The 20596-nt window shown below is 33.9% G+C and overlaps 1 protein-coding gene across 7 annotated transcripts; it reads left to right on the forward strand.

The window, feature by feature from the left end:
• Positions 1–66: 66 nt before the first annotated feature.
• LOC143366189 (diacylglycerol kinase eta) lies at positions 67–19858 on the forward strand. 7 transcript variants are annotated; one of them, XM_076807038.1, is made up of 23 exons: positions 67–568; positions 1070–1222; positions 1354–1558; positions 1706–1842; positions 2037–2128; positions 2207–2337; positions 3262–3430; positions 3509–3611; positions 6454–6776; positions 6903–7214; positions 7308–7450; positions 8007–8256; positions 8576–8937; positions 9031–9356; positions 9461–9752; positions 9906–10133; positions 10259–10361; positions 11271–11540; positions 11609–11903; positions 12366–12689; positions 12866–12961; positions 13035–13166; positions 13473–19858. In XM_076807038.1, exons 3-23 carry the CDS (start codon positions 1405–1407, stop codon positions 13761–13763), a joined length of 4533 nt encoding a protein of 1510 aa, XP_076663153.1. In that variant the 5' UTR covers positions 67–568; positions 1070–1222; positions 1354–1404; the 3' UTR covers positions 13764–19858. The 7 variants fall into 7 exon arrangements, with proteins under 7 accessions (XP_076663153.1, XP_076663152.1, XP_076663151.1 ...); XM_076807037.1 differs by having other exon boundaries at positions 1117–1222; XM_076807036.1 differs by lacking the exon at positions 1070–1222 and having other exon boundaries at positions 9040–9356.
• The last annotated feature ends 738 nt before the right edge of the window (positions 19859–20596 follow it).

Consider the following 20596-nt stretch of genomic DNA (forward strand, 5'->3'; position numbering starts at 1 on the left):
ATATCTGAAACTAAATATACGCGCATATGGACATACATATGTTGTGTATGTAGATATATCGGCTCAATTCAACCATTCAACCCCTGTTTTGAGTGGACGTTCCCTAAGAATTTGGTGCGCGCGTGTATGCATACGTGGTTCTCGTTCTGCGCCTTTTACGTTTACTTTTCGCATTTTCGGCGTGGATGCGGGAGGCAAGTGGAGGCCGGATAAACATGCAGAGCAAAGTGAGCCATGCGTGCAATAAAGGTTCTACAACAATGCACGTCTCTTTCGTTTAGACATTTATTTATAAACGAGGTGACATGACATGCGCCATGGAAAATAGGACATAGCAATGGCATAAAGGAGAAGAAAAGAGCATCGCGCACACAGCTAGCACTTCGGTTATTCCGATGCCCGACGCACTTTGCTATGATACTCTTCGCATCCCCGATTGTCAATTCCCATCGTTCCAATGTAACGCTCGCAGTTATTCGGGATACGTGCAAATCGTACGGCTTCAAATGTGTCTGAGATTGCAATTCAAATGTCACCAAAGCAACAGAGAACCCGTTCTCGATTCAAGGTAATATTTCGCTTTACGCCATCAACACACACATACGTACATATACAAGGTTATTTCCCCGAAATTATCTGACATCTTATTTATAATATAAATATGTCTAATATATTTAGTATTCGTTAATTCGATGTATCGAAGAATGATCATCAATCACTTTCAGATTTTTATAAATACTCTGATCTTACATAAAGTAAGTTCATACTTGTAACTTTGATTTTCCTGTAGAAATGTAATTAGTACATGGCACATTGGATAGCAATGCTACTATTATCTTCCTCTCTAGCCTGTGTTAATTTATTCATGTTTTCAATGAGTATTTTAGCCGAAACACAAGTTCATGATACAGGGTAGAGAGAGAGATTTATAAATAAATTTAACCGAGCCTTTATTCTCAAGAAAATGAAGTTCAAAAATTTGGTTGAGTACACCTGTACCATGTGTCTATTGTTTTACAAACCACTATTCATACTCATGCTTATATTTATACATATTAAGTTTTTTAAGATATTGATAATGTTTGCAAGCATTGACGCTTCCCTTTACTTTTATAGTCTATGTTAAGGTTTATAGATCTGGAGGCAAGTAACACAAACTATAAGACTAAGTCGGCTAAATTATTTTACGACACAGTGACGCTCTGTTGCAGTTTAATAAAAAGTAAATGTTAAAGTTCTGTACCTTGAATTTCTTCGTTCATAAGATACTATTTCTCTTTTGATTCTTCTGAGCTACCAAAATGAGACTCCGAGCGTTCGTTTTGTAACTTTGGACGGCATATTTCTTAATAGGTGATAACTCCATTCCGATCACTGGTTCTCTGTGGCGAAAGTAGACAGGAAATGGAGGATTGGTTGAATTCATTAAGAGCAGTGGCGGAGAATCATCCTCAAACGGATGCTGGAATCACAGAGATGCTTACTGGTAATCATAACTGGTACGCAACTAGTCATGCAAGACCAACATACTGTAACGTTTGCAGAGATGCTCTTTATGGTAATACATATTTTTGTACGAATAACCAACACGCACAGTAGAAAGGGACTTGTTAATTTTTTCACTGTATTATTAAATCATTATTCTTATATTAATATAAGACTAGGAATTGAATTTAATATTAGGAATTAAATACTATTATCGTAGGTGTTACTTCTCATGGTTTGAGCTGCGAAATATGTAAATATAAGATTCACAAACGGTGTAGCATTAAAGCAATAAATAATTGCAAATGGACCACATTGGCATCTATTGGCAAGGACATTATTGAGGACCAAGATGGGGTATGTATACAAGATTTGTTGAAACTGTGTTTCCTTAGAAAATACCGACCTTCGAGGAATGTAATACAGTCGGACCTCGATAACTTCAAAACCTCTATAATTCGAAAATTTTCTTCATTCTCTTGTGTCAATTTCATTGCATACAAAGGCAAAAGTGATAATGATTAAATGGACAATTTATATTTTTTGTTTAGAACATTACCATGCCGCATCAATGGATGGAAGGCAACTTACCAGTATCCTCAAAATGTTTGGTGTGCGACAAAACCTGTGGCTCTGTGCTCAGGTATGAAATTATGGTGTAGGGATTATGTATTACTTAGTGTTTATAATCTGTATTCATTATCTTCTGTCTATCATGTAGGCTTCAAGATTGGAGATGTTTATGGTGTAGAGCTACGGTACACACAGCATGTAGACCTGCCATAAGCGTTAAATGTCTATTAGGACCAGCTAAATTGAGCGTAGTTCCTCCTACAGCGTTGCATAGTATAGGTAACATAGTTGGTAACACAAATTGCATAGGTAACATTATTTACAAGACTTTTGTAACATTCCATTGTTTCCCACAATTTTTCAATGCTTTCATGTGTATACAATATACACTAGGGCGGCTCTTATTTTCGACTTTTGAATTTTCTTCGCGGCACCCTCCCAGAATATTTTCAAATAATAATAATAAAAATCTGTGTAAAGTTTGAGCCGGATCCGGTAAGGGTAAAAGGTGCCCCTGGGCCCTTGAACATTTAAATAATTATTCTCAGCTCACCAAGTCGATTTTACATAATTATCCTTTAAGTTATTGATTACACAAAAAACATATCAAACAAAAGTTGTAGATCCAGACAAGGAGCATCTTTTATGTTTTATTACTTTTTCTCGTGCGACAGGCGGTTTTCGAAGAAAGTCCGAAAAACTGAAAAAAATATTCAAATTATGAAAGTTTAAATCCTTCTCAAATACTTTTTATTTATGAAGGCGGAAAAAAATGTACTTTTTATTTGCGAGGACTATTTTTTAAACATTTAGGGGGGGGGGTCATATACCGAGATATGCTAAAAATATTTTTAAAAAAAATTCCATATTTTCAGTGCTTGATATGTCATGAATGTTTCCTGAAAATTTGGGCCCGAAATGCGCAAAAATATCGAAGATATACACATTTAGATTAGACAGTATAGACACTTCTGATGTCTATATCATCGATATTTTTGCGAATTTCGGGCCCAAATTTAAGCTAAAATTAAGAGTAAATAAGAGCCACCCTAATATACACGCATCTACCCAATATTTTTCATTTAATCTTTTGCGCTTGTAAAGCATTGACGACATAAATTCTGATACTACGTAGTTTCGCGGTATCATATTCTTATACGTATTTAAGATTAATTTTAAAAAGCGCACATTTATGTTCGATAGGTAGTGACGAAGCTTGGGAAGCTATTAGACCTACCGGGTGCAGTCCACTTTTAGTATTTGTAAATAGTAAATCTGGTGACAATCAAGGTGTTAAATTTCTTAGAAGATTTAAACAATTATTAAATCCAGCACAAGTATTTGACCTTATAAAAGGAGGACCAGGGCCGGGGTAAAATTTCTGCTATCTCAAATTTTATGAAATTCAAGGCTCTCCGAATGATACTTATTAGTAATTCGTTGCGTATAGGCTGAGATTGTTTCGCCACTTTGATCCATTTCGGATTTTGGTGTGCAGCGGAGATGGTTCCGTTGGTTGGGTTCTTTCCGAGATCGATCGTTTAGGAATGCATGTAAGTAAAAATTCAAAATTCGAATGATCTTCTGTTTTGTAAATATTAGCTAATTGCATGAGTCTGAACTTTTACTATGTAGTGTATATACATAGGTTTACCTTAAATATGATTGTGTTGTGCAGAAACTGTAATGCTCCATAGAATTATTAATATTAGACTACGTTCGCACACGCACACACGTGTGTGCACGAACATTGAGTACAAGTATAAACACATTTAGGTAGCATAAAATGTTATAGTTGGAGAAACGTAATTAAGGTGACACATACTCGAAATGAAATTTATTTCCCTATTTATTATATGTACATCGCATGTTTGCACCTTTTCATTATTATTTAGAATCTCATAATATCTTACCGTAATATATGCTAGAATACTCTTACAAAGTCTACTTAATTCTCTTAGTCCTTCTGTAGAAATTTAATTGTTCGGCCAGAAACTCAGCTACCAAATACCTTTATTTCTTACAAAATAATATGTAGTTCAGTTTCAATCATTCGATCGTGTCGTTAATTACATGGTCATATTTAATCAACATGGAAAAAGATACAGAAAAGAATTACTTTTAGCTATTGCATGCATTTATGAAATTTGCGTTTCAATTTGGCTCAATATACATAGTTAATGAATTAGGAGTAAATTAGCTTCGATAAAAAGTGTTAGGAAAGAATAACTATTTCGAAACTTATTATGATGTAGATAAAAATGGTAAAAAGGCTGCAAAGTGTGTAATAAAAATTTGGGTACTTTTTGATGTCAAGCGTAAATACTTATCTGACATCTCTTGAAAGGAGCTATACTCTTACAAGAATTTTCTTGCTGCATACTATAAGTAAGTTCAGCTCTATGTACGTATGTATGTATGTACTTTGTATTGGGTCAGATTTATCTAAAGTTACTTAAAGGAGTGATCCGTAAATTTCACAGAAGGTCTAAGTAAGTGATTATGAAAAGCTTTAATATTTTAAACAGCATGGCGTGTCTCTTTTCTAATTTTATTTCAGATGATACTGGTGTTTGTGCATTAGGATTCTTTATATGCGTGAAGCTTCATTAACTTTATTTGTAGATGGTAAGTGTAAATTAAGCACGCATTTCCTAAGAATTCCTGGATGTGAATATTTGTCGTTTTAGAATATTATGAATATTTAAATATTATATTATTATTGTTTCTTATTTACAATTCTATAGAATAATGTTCTCTAATTCTTCAAACTTTATTGATCATTCTATTAATGATATTATACGCAGCACATTTAACAAATAATGATTTATATGAATTATAATAATAAAGGAATTTGTACTGGAAAATTTATCAGTCGGTAGAAAGCTTGTACAAAACGTAAAGTCTATACACAGGGTGCCCCACAATAAGTGGGGAAATATTTTAAGTGTGACTTCAGCACATCTAAATAATAAAGAAAGTTCATATAATCGTATGCCCTACTTGATTTTGTTTTCGACTGTATCTGCTTACTTTTATTAGATTTTCTCGAAATGACTTCCTCGCGTCTGAATACAAGCCCGCAAACATCTTACCAATGACTTTTACTTTCCATATATCCAGCTTTCGCTCGGCTCTGCTGGAAACCTTGCTCAATTCTTTCTCGAAGACTTTTGACACTGTCAATGGGCAATACAAAATTCGTTATAACTCAAAAACAAAGTCAAATAGGACATATCTTTATATGATTTTTTTTTTATCACTTAGATGTGCCGAAGTCATCCTCCAAATATTTCCCACTTATTCCGGGACACCCAGTATAGATACTCTAACTTATAGAATTTTTTTTAATTTATTGAAATAACCCTTCGTCACATCTTGGGTGCTGATATAAATAGCACGTTAGTGGAATGATTTGAATTTAAATTTCATGGTGTAAAGAGAGTCTGCGATCTAAACTCTCATCAGAAGCTATGAAGCACTCTGATGTAAAAAATACTGCCACGCAATTCGTACAAAGAAGTTGGCTCATCTTCAAAAATATATAAAGGTATATTTACTTTATAACTGAAATTATAACTTCACAGTATAATAAATTTATTGTTAGCGATTTAATTAAAATGCAAACATGAGTGGTTGAAAGCAAATACCTATTTTGTCTTGCGTAAGTGGAGATGATATCGCAATGCGATAACATTCTAATTGCTCCTGTATTATTGTACCGAATTCACGCGATGAGGTTTTATATTAATTCGTTACAAGGCCCACTTGTAATAATAATTTAGAGCGATAGTAATTTGAGAAAGGGGAAGAAGGGATTAAAGAGAATTGAGAAATGCTAATATTAATCGAAATACAGATTGTATTAATGTAAAGGGAAAGTTGATAAAAATACTTTAACTCAGCTCTCTTTATACTTCGTAGATAGCATGTATAAAGATAGTTTTCTGGAAGTCTTGAAATTTTCTGTTGAGATTCGTACTTTTGTATTTAATAGGAAATTGACAAATCTTATGCAATAATTTAATATATAGTATTTTCTAAGAACAATCGTATTTGATCTTAATATTTATATTGTCAGAAACAAACTTCTTTTTATGTATGTACATATAACTATTGTTCTGCTTATTCGCAACGTATGTTCTGTAATGGCTACAAAATCCATACACTTAAAAATACAATTCCCTTCTACAAGTCTCTGTAGTTAATCTGCATAATATTCTAATAACAGCTACAGTTTTTCCTCCACTTTATAAATATACTTAAAGTAATGGATTTTGTAGCGATAGTAAATAATTACACGAACTTTGGCGCTTTGATAACTATTAGCGGCTTTTAATGCATGCATCTCAGCACCCTTAATACCATTATTTATTGCTTGGAAATTTGAAATAGAAGCAGTGCCAAGTTGGAGTCCTGCCTTTGGGAACCGGGAATGATCTGGCACGTGTATTAGGTTGGGGATCTTCTTGCGACGATGACGCCCACTTACCCCAGTTGTTAGAGAAATACGAAAAGGCAGGAACAAAAATGCTCGATCGATGGAGTATTATGACTTTTGAACGTAGCATATCTTTGCCATGTCATAAAACTTCTTTAAGTCGATCCGATACAACTTTGAAGTCCAACGTTGCCCATCAATACGAAAACAATGTTATCGCTCACATAACAAACATTTTACAGTCGGATCAGGACAGTGTGGTTTTACCTAGCATTAAGTAAGTATTCTATAAGGATTGGAAATAGATTCATATTTTCTTTATAAGTACCGTACAAGATCATCAGAAATATTACTTCATAAATTGACAAATAACGATTACTCTGACAAAGTATTTTAATCGCAGAATTTTGTGCGACACGGTAAAAGATTTTGCAGCGTATATAATGGAAAATATAAACTCAGAGGACCAACAAATGGAGGAACAGTGTAAAATGCTTCAGCAAAAGCTTGATTTGTTATTGCAAACGTTATGTAAAGAAGAAAGTTACTTAGCTGAACATGTGGGTGATCTGGATAACATTACTTTAAATACCGAAGTGTCTGTTTCGCCTGACATTTGTGAAAAAGGGGTGTTAGAGAAACCAGAGAAAGATATAACGAATTTAAAGAGAGTTCAAAGAACACGGTTCATAGAAAAAGAAATTGTAATGTCAAGGTACATCGCACAATTATTTGTATAAAGATATTCTAAGCACTGATAGAACATAAACGATATTAAATATCTTTAATTGTTTTTACTTCACTGTAGAGCAAACAGTTTAAAAAGAATTATAAGACACCTTGTGGAGTATTCGCAAGTGGCTGTGATTGATGCAGATACGAAACATACTGCTAAAACAACAAATATACCAATGTCGCTGGATGATATTACAATACTGAATTCTGTATCAAGTAAGTTTACGATAATAGTCTTTTTAAGGGGTCATTCCCTTAATCAGGCCGCAAAATTCAGGTTTTTCGGAACAATTTTTTAAATACACTTTTAATTATGTTTTTTTAATGTTATCTCAAGGTAAAAATCGCGCCTTTGAAAAGACGGCGGGAGTGATTTCACCTCACAGACTCATCTGAAACAAAAAAACCAAACTGATTCTCAATCCTTATGAGTATCGCTATCGAAGGCGCCAGAATTAGCTACATAAGTCAAAATTTAACAAAATTGCGCGCATTGAAACTTCAAGTCTCGAAATTTCCCATTTTTACTTCGATTTTTACCTCCAGATAACATTGAAAAAACATAATTAAAAGTGTATCTAAAAAATTGTTCCGTATACATAAGTAGCTTAATAAATGAAAAAAAGTTTGACATTCTTATTCATTGTATTCACTGAGAAAAAAATACCGAATTTTGCGGCGTGATTACAGGAATGACTCCTTAAGTATTTATTAAAAAAATATTTTCTCTCAATGTTCTGAAAAGTACTTATAATAAAAAAATACGCCCCAGATAAGAAGCAGCAAATGGATATTCCCGGTTTAAAAGTGGACCACATTGAAAGCTTATCTATGGAACCATTATTAGAATCTGTAAACAGCACAGAAGATTCAACATTTAATACCAGTCCTACTCCTAACGTGGCATCTTTAAGTCCAATACCTGATCTCAGAAGAGATTCTCAAGCCGAGGAGCTATTAACATTACCCGCTCCTGATGGTTTCGCTGACAGTAGACGAAATAGTGAAAATTTACCGCACAGGTGGGTACTTCAGTTCATAGTTTAAAATAATTACTGCAATGTATAGAAAATTGTATGTATAAATGCTTCTTCTTTTGATTGTGGTTCGCTTCTGAAATACATAGTTGGGCATAAATAAAGGCCGTCGCACGTTTTGACGAAGCACGGCGATACGAAGAGAAAAGTTTATGAACAATTGACTGAAGCGCAGCGGCAATTAATTAATTATTATTAATTCCTTTCATTCCCTTCGCCGCGCCGCGCTTCGCAAAGATGCGCGACGGTCTTAATGTTGTAGAAAATATCGAAAAGTTGTAGATTTACTTTTTTCTTGTTGCAGCCCGTTTAATTTGCAAGACAACAATCAGCAGGAAACAGAAATTCATGTGTTTACTGAACAACAGTTAACTGAATCTAATAACATAGAATCTTCGGAATTTCAAACACTTGTTTCAAGAACTAACTTCGATACAAGTACACCGTCAGACGATGCTACCATGCAAGATACAATTATGTCTCCTGATACAGATTCTGTCCAATCTAGATACGTATCTCCCGAACCCGATCAGAAGTTTGAAAACAGAACGAAAATGGATACAAATAGAGGTAGCTGCAGTAATAGTATCGTCAGTATGGATAGTATTGTCTCCGACACTTTGGATTTCAAGAGTTACGTAATACGAAATAGCGAAAGTGAGATCGGTACGTGCATTATGTATACATATATTATATTATACAATTCATAGCATAATTAATTTATTCGTGCCACTTCGTAACTTGCGCGATTTGTTTCAGCGCGTATAGGTAGTGACATATTTGATTCTACGAAAAGATCTGACAGCTCTGAAATTGGACATATTGATTCGCCAGATAATTCGGATATGCTGACTAGTGAAGTGCAAAATTCTGAAAGCTTAGTTGACGACTTAAGCTCTCTTGGGCAGGATTTAATTAGTACAATGATTGGGGAGAAATACGATTCTGTAAGAGAATGTTTGGAATCTGAACGTGTGGAGAAACCAGAGAAATATTGCAGTTTAGCTCAATTTGTGGAAGGCAATGATATCGCTAGACGATCGTTTAAGAAGCAAACCAAGAATTCCACTGTTATAGAGCAAGAGGTAAACTTAATATAGCTAATACCTTCTGCGGACAGTTTTATAAAAGATTTTAAATCTTACATATACAATTGAGGTAATTGACACTTTTTGCCAATCTTCGATAGAATAAAATCAAGCATAAAATAGGATCCTTCGGACAGAATACAACTGAGATTACGAGACCTAAAGACTCTCAAGATAGCAAAGCGTCTGATTTATTAAGTCCTGTATGCTGTTTCACGGGTTCTTCAGAAGCCACTCCAACAAACGAGAAACCTAATAATTTTCCACCTATGATAAGTGTTATCATCAATCCTCCTAGTCCATCGATGTCGATTGAAAGTCAACATGATTCAGACACAGGGTATAAGATGAGTCCTTACTTCGGACGGCACAATGGCGAAAGTATGGAAAAATGTAAGTCCATTTTGTATATGTTAAAGTGTATATGGCTACACGTAAAGTAATAATGTGTTTTGTATTTTTTTTCTTATTCCTTCATTGTGCTAATATTTTAAATTTATGGAGGCTTTCTTAAGCAAGTAACTAATTAATTTTACAAATAATTAGTAAGTGTAGAACTACCAGAATCGGGTTTCTCTCCTCAAGCAACTCGTCGAATTAGCAGTGGGAGTTTGTTGAAAGCGTCAGAAATAGTCTCTTTAGCTGCTACAGCTGCAAGATTTGGGGGTTCTAATATGAGTTTACGTCATGAAAGAACAAAATCCGTGGATAGGACAGAAGATGCTAAAAAGCTTCCTATTATCAATCCTTTGGTTCGATTACCTATGTGGCCAAGTAAGTCAAGGTTTCTTCTAAGTGTATGAAATAATCATTGCGTATACATACACAAAATCATGATACTTGATGTGATTGAAATTGATATGTAGTATGTATATCAATTGAGTTTAATATTTCTGTAGATGTCAGCGGTGGAACAGGTTTAATTAGTCAGGCATTACTTGCGAATGCCGATGCACTTTGTGCTGCAGTATCACCATTAATGGATCCTGATGAAACATTAATGTAAGTTCGAGTATTCTGTTGGCTGATTTTACGCTTATCCAGTGCTTCTGCTATTCGCAAAGCTGCATAATCTTTTTGTAACATTCTTGAGAGAATAATTGATTTATCTTAAACATTTACATTCTATCTGCTCAAGAATTACTTTTAACCATATTCTGAAATAATAGAAACGAAACGTTTAGCGTAACGTAATCAATAATACAGGCGAAACTTGGTAACTCGAATCTCAAGGGGAGGGAAAAATCTTCGAATTATAGAGGCTTTATACGACTGTTAATTTTTCGACTTGTGAAGCTGTAAAGCAAGATAAATTCAAGTTTTGAAGGTCAATTGGTTATTGTATACCTATAATCAAATATACCAACAACTTATGTACCTACATATATAAAAATAATTGTAAGACACATTTCATGCTCGAAATATTATTCTTTATTACATATTTAAAGAATTGTGATTTTGCTTTGTGCTAGTCTTTTAGTGTATTATAAATCAATAGCATTTTTAATCTTGAATAATGCAGAGAAAACAGTTTTCTCAATATTTCGAGATCTTTCTACGAAATTTCGTAATACATATGTAGAAGTAAACTTCGACTGGTAGAGGTCGGAGTTCTTCTAAATTCGAGTTGTAGAGGTGAAATACATATTTTAACATGCAAAATATAGTTCGTGTTAAGGAAGTTTTATTTCGAGTTGTAGAGGTGTTTACAGCGGAGCGGAAGGGAATGAAGAAAATTTTCGTCTTATAGAGGTTTTCGAGTTATCGAGGTTTGACTGTATATGTAGCGATGAACCGTATTACATATTTTGCATAGAAGAAGTAAATTATTCACAGTGAAAATGAGCAATCAATGTAGTCTCTTAGTAACATGTATGTATATAAAATAAACTGTATTATAAAACATTACAGGGAAGGCTATTTCGAACGTTGCGTTATGAATAACTATTTTGGAATTGGTATAGATGCGAAAATCAGTCTCGACTTCCATCACAAGAGAGAAGAGCATCCTGAGAAATGTCGCTCACGAGCAAAGAATTACATGTGGTACGGTGTGTTAGGATCCAAACAATGGTTACAAAAAACATATAAAAATCTTGAGCAAAGAGTACAATTAGAATGTGACGGTCAAAGGATACCATTACCTTCTTTACAAGGGATTGTCGTACTAAACATTCCAAGGTAGAAATGCGAGGATGAAGCCACACATTTGTATAAGCTTTGTAAGCTAGAAGAATTGTCCTTTACAGTTTTATGGGTGGCACAAACTTCTGGGGAGGCACGAAAGAAGGGGACCTGTTCTTAGCGCCTTCTTTTGATGACCGTATATTGGAAGTGGTAGCTGTATTTGGTTCTGTGCAGATGGCTGCATCTCGACTTATCAATTTGCAGCATCACAGAATTGCACAGTGTCAAACGGTTCAAATTAACATTTTGGGTGACGAAGGAGTGCCTATACAAGTTGACGGAGAAGCTTGGATTCAACCGCCTGGTATTATACGCATTATACACAAAAATCGTATGCAAATGCTGTACAGGAATAGGGTAAATAAAATAATTCAGTATTACATCAATACTGCCGTGTTAATTCGAAAAGGCGTATCTGGTCAAGAGGTGGTTCTAAGATAAATGACTTTTAATATTCTGTGCTATGCCATCGGTCTGCTATATAAATCGTATTAGGTTAGATATTAAATCTGGATAAAAAGGTATCTAAATATTTATGATAAACGCGTAAAATATTTCATAAACTCCAATGGAGACTTTGGTAGACACGCCCAAAATCAGGCATCGATTTCAAATACATCCGAAATATAAACTGTTATATCTTCAGTTTTAATATAGATGTGGCTTTCTTATTTAAAATACATATAGATAAACTATTTGTCTGCTACCTGGCAGCAATAACTCAATTTAAGCGAAAGTTGCAAATACGCTCTTTCGAATTAACACGGCAGAATAATGTAACATGTGTGTGCATGATTTAAATTTTCTTTGTACATGTAGGCTCTTGAGACATCTCTGAAAACGTGGGAGGAAAAACAGCGCAATACGCTCAATGCAATATCCCAATCGTCGTCTAGTATAAGCAATGCACAATTACAATCACAACCTAAACCACATTTACAAATACAGAATAAACCATCGCACTTAAACACTGATGAGATGTGCATCCTGTTGGGATTCATTGAAGTAGTGACGACTTTAGTTAAATGGGTCAAACTGCTAATTATATCCCACCCAAGTCTAGAGCCAGATCTATATCAAGTTGCAGCGAGGACAGCTCAGGCACTTGAACAAGTACATCCAGATGGGAAGATTTTACAAGGGGTTAGTAATTGTTCGATTGCTCTGTATTATAATTACTAGTACGTGTTACCACGCTTGTTGCTGACAATTGTACTCGATTTTTTTAAATTGACATGAATTTACTAGATATGTTTTGTATTAGTTATCGCTTAAGTTCTGCGCATGTTTTATCAATCGTGTCGAATGTTCTTCGACAGATAAATTTGAGACCGGTGGTAACAGAATTGGTGTCAAGTGCAAGGCAACTGTACGAAGACTCGTGTGAATTACTTAGAGATAAAGCATGCAACTTGGTAAGTGTCCTGTATTTTACTAATCTGTTTTCATATTCCACTTCTTGCTAATAATCGAATTTATATAATGCAGAAATTGCGAGAAGATTTAGAGAACAAGTTATCTTTCTCTTTGGCTAGTATGGAACAAGAATTGAAAAAGTGTACATTCGACGAAGGAGGCACAGGATTGGTATATTTACAAAACTTGCCATCAGATGAGCAGGTATAATCTTTGATTTGAAATATTTTCTACTCCCTGTCCCAAAATTGTAGGATTTCACGAAACATGCAAATTTCTTGCGAAAGCATTTCTCTATAATCTGAGAATACACGTACATATACATACGTGTATCTTCAAAATAAAGTCTGGACTTGCTTTTGTTTGTTTTATAATTTTGGGATATTCTGTATATCAAGTATAATGATACATATTTCAGAAATGCTTCTCGAATGCATCATAAAAGCACATTTTTCCATTTCATTTGATCGCTGTTCCAGAGTAGTAATAAGTTTTATTTTATTTGTATAGGGAGATAAAAAGAATCGACATAGAGGTTTATTCTGGTTAAAGTTCAGGCGTTCAGGAGGTAATTCTGGAGTACATCCTGCTCGAGATCAAGTTACCACATGGGGCGTCCAAGAAGTATGCACCTGGCTAGAGCACCTGCAGCTGGGTGAATATAGAGACAAGTTCGTTTCTCACGATATACGAGGTAGGGAGTTGTTAACATTAGCCCGTAGAGATCTCAAGGAACTTGGTATTACTAAAGTAGGGCATGTTAAGCGGATCTTACAGGCTATCAATGATCTGAATAATTAGGTATACGATACTTATTTAAATATTTCAAAGTATAAAACACATACAATCAATAAGTAGTGGACCTACAGCAGTTAATGATTATTTAAGAAGGGAAATGTTGCGTTAATACGGTTAAAGGGAGTATTTAATGCTATTAAAGATAGTATTTAGATGTACACAGACCATCCGAAGAGTAGGCAAACGGTCAGATACTTACACTACAAATTACAAATTTTATGTTACGATAAAAGTCGCAACATAGATACGATAAAAGCAAGGGCACACGACGTGAGACAACAGTGTTACAGGAAAATTATTTTCCACACTGCTGTATATGACAAGATGATGCTACTTGTGCCAAACTATTGAACTCACATTATATCAGAAATTAAACAGTTATAAGAAAGTCGGAGGAAGAACCTTTTTTTTCTCGATTAAATACGAGCGTGATAACAGTCATGCTTAATAACGTATGTATTTTGACACAATTTCACATCACAGGATATAACTAGACGTAATGAACGTAACATCGATGATGCATTTATCGAGCACAGTTTCGGGTGGTAGAAATCTCATTAAATTATGATTTAAGTTATATTTGTTGCTTTATGCACTGTACAAAAATTAAAGACTTCAAGAATCATGTGTTAAAGTAAATTGTTTATAAGTTTAGAGGTATTACGTAATAGTTTGCAATTTTTTACATTTTATAAATATTATAGTTTAAAATCTCGAAGTACCGTGTTAAGTTTAATCGAAACAGTATTAATATATTTGAATATTACATTCTAAGTCTAGATATGAAATATTTACTGTCAATTATATCATTTATAGGAGTATATTCTACGTGCAATTTTATATTATTTCGCATTGATTTTAATTTCCTGGCAAGAAATAGATGTGTGTATGTGTGTGTACATATAAAACATAAACGACCCAATTTTAGAATAATCAATGAATGAAAATTAAATTACTATAAAATGTGTCTGTATTAAGAAATCATTTAAATTTGCCTTGTGACTTTTCGGTCCGTTTCGAACTATTTCCACAAGACAGCCTCATCCAGTTAAATGGAATTAATATAATCTGTATATTATATGTAAGGTATACATATATGTACATACATATACATGTGCTTATCTGCACGTTCAGAAAAGATCTTGCCATGTACACAAATAACACGCTGTGTACATACATGTAAGTGCTCTACAATTTTTGCGTTTACTACTAAAAGTATTTCATCACATTTAAATTCCTACAACAATTGAGAAGCACTGGAAAAAATACTTGAATGTGACAACATAGCACATTGCTAATTAAATGAAAGTGAGATTTAAATGATACGATTAGGTATACATGACGATTGCATAAAATAAATTGATGGTGACGACGATACCGGTAATGATAAAGTAAAGAACATATATAAAAATACACGCCGATGGCAATAAAAATATCACGTACAAATTTAATGAAAGGGAAAGAAGACACGTTTCTAAAATGTATCGTAATTGCGATTCTTTTATGTCAGGCGATGATTCCATCGAAGAAGGAAGGGTTCGGTGTAGAATTGAATTAAACTTCGCGTAAGATTCTCATAAGTGGTATCTTTATTCAGTATGAATTAACTTCATTTATAATAATCTTTCGTAGCTAAACTTACGAGATTAATGGAAATGCGATTAATATTTATTATTACTACTATTACTATTAATCCTAGAACTGCGAATGCAAGAGAAACAATTGTTACCTTTCAAAAATCTTTCTACCTGTACTGCCTGTGACTGAATAGTTTGATGGTCCAACATCTTTTTACACGAGATGATGCACTTGAAATTAATACCTTAATTTACATCAACGTTATCACAGTTTCAAAAAATATCCGTAAACCTATGCCACTTGATTTCAACCAACAATAACTTACTGGTAGTAAACATTTATATATTTGCCTTTTATGCGGCCGTATGCGCGATAAAATACAATTCCGTGATTTATATTATGTTTTTCAACTAAGTTTCAACAGTAACTTACTATAAATCCCTAAATTGAAAAACTATGTATTTCATTATGGTTATATTCGTGTCGCTAATATTTACATTTTATACTTTTTTTATAGAATAAACTATGGAATTAACAAATCACAAACATACAAGAAAGGAATTTCTCCAATTCTACTTCCCTGATTAATTCTTATATATACTACGATTAATATATCCCGACGTATATAATTTTTAATTTAATGTCTTATATAAAAACTTATTGTTGGTTGAAATCAAGTGGCAGAGGTATATGAATACACCATTTATTAGCATCGTGTACTTAGAGGAAAGTGAGATTAACAAGAATTGCATAAATTAAACAGAAATTGAAAGAAAAATCTCTACCTAGAGAGATTTTAAATATTTGAAAGGGACCTTTGTTTTCTGTAAATGAATACATATGTATATTCATTATTCTAAATACAACCATCATGGGTTTTTACGATTCTTTGTCAGGGGAAGAAAATGAATGCCCTGCTTATTGCGCAATAAAGCGAGAAATGCATTAAATAGATCGTTTCAGAATAACTGGATAGGGCACAGCTCAGCCATTTTAATATCTCAGGATTTTTGTTATGGAATCGCATAAACAACTGTCTTATGTAGAAATTCCGATAATAGTCGTTGATATGCGGCAGTGTATCATCAGCAATTATGTAAAAATAACACTGGACACATTGCACAACGTAAGACAATCATTAATGCATTGTATATGAAAGTGCGATGATGTAAAAGGTTGTTGTTACATCAAGCACTTTTTGTAAATAAAGTCAAGATTACAAAGATCTTCCTCCTTCTTCTCATTTTGTTCTTCCTGAGAGCAGCCATACAGGCCTGACTATAAGAACCTAAAATGGTTACATTTAAAATAATACATATTGTAACGCTATTCAATCTCTTGTCTCTCAATCTCAAGTCTACTCTTGGAAAGATTTAGTTTAATTCAATTCATGTCTTCCTCGGCGCTATGCAATTTTGGTCTCACTTTTTTCTAGGCATAACAATGTTAACATAAATCAGAACAGTAGTTTGAAGTGCCTCGCCCTGTATGTTTACCCGCCTTTGATCACATTTTCTCCCACTCCATAAAGTAGAGTGGTGGGGTTGAGCTTAAGCTCTCTCCGATTGCGGGTTTGTAACCCACGGCGGGTGAGGTGCTCGGGTATATATTTGGTCTTGTGACGCGTGCGTCTTCGGTATGTGTGCAGTGTAATGTCTCGTTATGAGTCGAGTCTCCTGTTTCATTAAGAATACATTTCTATCCCCGCTAGCGTTGCCACAAGCTCAGTAACGTAGTAGGAAGTAGTAGAGGGGGAACAGCTATAGGAAGTTGGAACTCAGTGATGTAGTAGGCAGTAGTAAAGAGGGTATCCTCACATGGTGTGAACAAGTCGTATTAGTTTATACTCTGTATAGCTCTCTGTGACGACACCTTCTCTCTACTGTAGGGAGTTCTCCCGGCAACGCTAATCCCCGTTAATTCTTTCATAGTCGCCGCGGGTGAGTGCGAGAGACTGAGCGAGGGGTATATCCGCGGCAGTGATAAGCCGGTATATTTCAAGAAGAAACGCGAGCCGAATAGCATATAGTGTTTCGTTAAGGGAAGGCTTATCACCCGAGCGTTGTACTCATAACGGGACAAAGCTGTACATACAAAGTGTCCCAAAATTGAGGGACAATCCGGAACATGTAATATCCTCATGCAAAAAGACATCGAAAAGTCCTTTACCGTTTTGAGATCCGAGGCTTCGTTCTCGAGATATTAGCGGTTCAAGTTCCGGGCCGCGCAGTTTAAAGGCAAGTCAGCTGAGCGCACGGTAGCGTACGCTCGCACCCACACGCACGAGGCGCGTGTAGACTCAAAGTAGCAGTAGAGTCGACCGCGCTGGTTCAACCGTGAAAATAAACCAGCGCCTCCTGCGTATGCGTGCGATCGTACGCTACCGCGCGCTCGCTGACTCGGCTTTAAACCGCGCGGCCCTGAAGTTGCACCGCTAATATTCAACTGTTAATATCTCGAGAACGAAGCCTCGGATCCCAAAACGGTAAAGGACTTTTCTATACCTTTTTGCATCAGGATATTGCATATTCTGGATTGTCCCTCAATTTTGGGACACTCTTATACGATTTCTTGACTGATGTGTGCTTCCTATGTCAGCCTGATTGGATGTGTATCTATACTGTACCTGGAGTGTGTAAGCGTGCCTGTCTTATCCACTGTACGTATGGCATTCATAAATATAATGTACTTTTATATTTCATAATGTTATACTATTGTTAATTTTCATTTGTTAATTTTCACTTGTCATACAGTAAACTGTATAACGTTTGTTTACTGTATATGTGTCAGCGATCTCAGCTTCAGAGATTAACTTTGTAAATTCATTTGGTTTTTTTTTTTAAATTCTCGTTACTGTACAGGACCAGTGATTACTAAACTATGGCTTTACATCTGCACAATGATGTAAAACATATTCGAAAATTATTTATGCGGTAATATTTATTTAGTTACATTAATAATGTTACAATTTATTCAGATCTAAAAGTATAAAGTTCTTAATTTGGTTATGACATTACTGTAGACTATTTAATGCACATGTATACATCTAAATACGCACACAAATACATTGCAAGCACGGCTGCATTGTGTCTGTACGTGTGTGTAAGATATAAAGCAGATGTTTTCGCGTAGCTCTTTTTTATACAACTATATAATGGTGAAACTGTTTTAACCAGTATTGTAGATAATTCAAATATACAATATCGAGGCTTATCTAGATGAGAAATAACTATTAGCTTTTATATTTGTTTATATTCGAAAATGATATCAAAATGTGGTGAATTTTATTTACTGATAAAATGAAGAAGTATAGAGTATTATTAAAGAGGAAATCAAAGCGTCAACGTTGTAACCAACACCACGTAATATAATTTAATAATTATAATTTATTTATAATTTTTTCTAGTCTTATACAATAGTACGTATCTTTAAATTAAAAGTGAAAAGTAAGATTGTCAGGTATATATTAATTGCTCTACATCGTAGAGCTACTTCCCACGGATAGTAAGTTTTTAATTAGGAATGCATAACATCAGTGAATACTTCAATCTACTGCTCCGTATAAATGGGAAAAATCCTTTAAAAGATTCTAGCTCTCTTCGCATGATTCGATTCAGTAATCTGACAAATGAAAAGAGGACAGTTAAACTGTCCCTCGGTGTCGTAAATAATTTTTCGATTATAGACTTTGATATAGCAATGTTGGAAATGTAATCTTGAAACTTTTCAGAACTATACAATTCAATGTAGTGCTTCATTCGTTATACCTTGTCTTTTTAAATGTTATTGGATGCTCAATCTATACCACAGAAGTTTAATTAATTCTCCGATACATACAAATTTACATTCCATTGTAAATCTGCGAGGACAAAAGTGCCTATCTTAGATTTTCTAATCCTGAATATGTGGACGGTATTTACTTAACCGGCGTATACAGGGTGTGTCACAAGAAACAGGACACCTAAATATCTCTGTTCGGATTGAGATACAAGAGAATGTTAAAGTGGAAGCTCCTACTGTTCAAGAGGGACAAATATGGCGATACACAAACAGATCTCCTGATTGACGCTATCATCTTCAAGGTCTTTTAAATAGTACATGGTGCCATTTAAAAAACCTTGAAGACAACGTCAATTAGAAGATCTGTTTCTACCACCATATACGCTCCCCTGAACAGTAAGAGTTTCCCCTTTGACAATTGCCTCCTATCTTCAATCCGAACAGAGATACTTCGGTGTCCTGTTTCTCGTGATTCACCCTGCATATTATAATATTACCTTCAAAATTGTATTATGCATTCCACACGGTACATTTAATATTGTAAGCGACAGTGAGTCATACAAGTAATTTGCATGTGATATTTCTTTAAGACTATAACAAGAATTATAAGTTATATTCAGGTAATAACATTATAACAGTATTATATAACGTTAAAAATTCAGTTGTAATTTCATACTTGTACATCTAATACCTTTCAAAATGTTCAGTAAAAATAAACGATATCATTGTTATGACACGCATTTTAAGTGATAACGGATATCTAAAAAGTATGTACACCTATCATTCGAAGGAATATTTTAAAAAAGGACATAAATTTTCCTTAAATTTTATTAAACCAACAGAATACATACATATTTCAAAATGGTACAGGATCTTTTCATGATCAGGACGTTTTTGTAATATTAAATATTTTTTAATACTTATATTTTAAGTTAATTTTTCAACATATTTGCATTAATGTAACGAAGAATGTGTACTTAAAAGTTTTGTCAAGTAATGCATTGTTTTATCGAAATAAACAATTATAATTCTATATATTATAATTCATTTATTTCATAAATTTTAAATTTATTTTATATATATACATATGTTTATTATTATTTATTTCTTGGGCTTTACATGAGTTACTTCATGACTGTATTGTATTACACAACTTCTATTCTACTATATTATTATTAAATATGTATTAAATATTCTTAGTAAAATTACAATTTTTCACATATCTTCCAGTTTATATTATCCTCCATCTACATTTGAATAATCCAGGATAGCGAACGTAAACAATTTTTGAAATATAATATATAGTATTAGTCTTATTTAAATTACACACAGTTGTTATATTATGATATTTCTTATATTGTATAAACATAATAGATATTATAATCATTAGAATGAAATAAAACACTTGAAGGATAATAAAGATAATATGCAGGTGGAGTCACTTAATTCACAAGGTATGCTGTAAATTATTACTAACA

The sequence above is a fragment of the Andrena cerasifolii genome, chromosome 2 (genome assembly GCF_050908995.1).
Source record: "Andrena cerasifolii isolate SP2316 chromosome 2, iyAndCera1_principal, whole genome shotgun sequence".
Taxonomy (NCBI): Eukaryota; Metazoa; Arthropoda; class Insecta; order Hymenoptera; family Andrenidae; genus Andrena; species Andrena cerasifolii.

Bases quoted from the DNA above. Each gene is read 5' to 3' on its own strand.
- LOC143366189 (XM_076807034.1), top strand. From the start codon at position 530: ATGTCACCAAAGCAACAGAGAACCCGTTCTCGATTCAAG. The intron at 1,559-1,705 runs GTAATACATATT...CTATTATCGTAG, and splicing joins TTGCAGAGATGCTCTTTATG to GTGTTACTTCTCATGGTTTG. The intron at 12,962-13,034 runs GTAAGTGTCCTG...TATATAATGCAG, and splicing joins GAGATAAAGCATGCAACTTG to AAATTGCGAGAAGATTTAGA.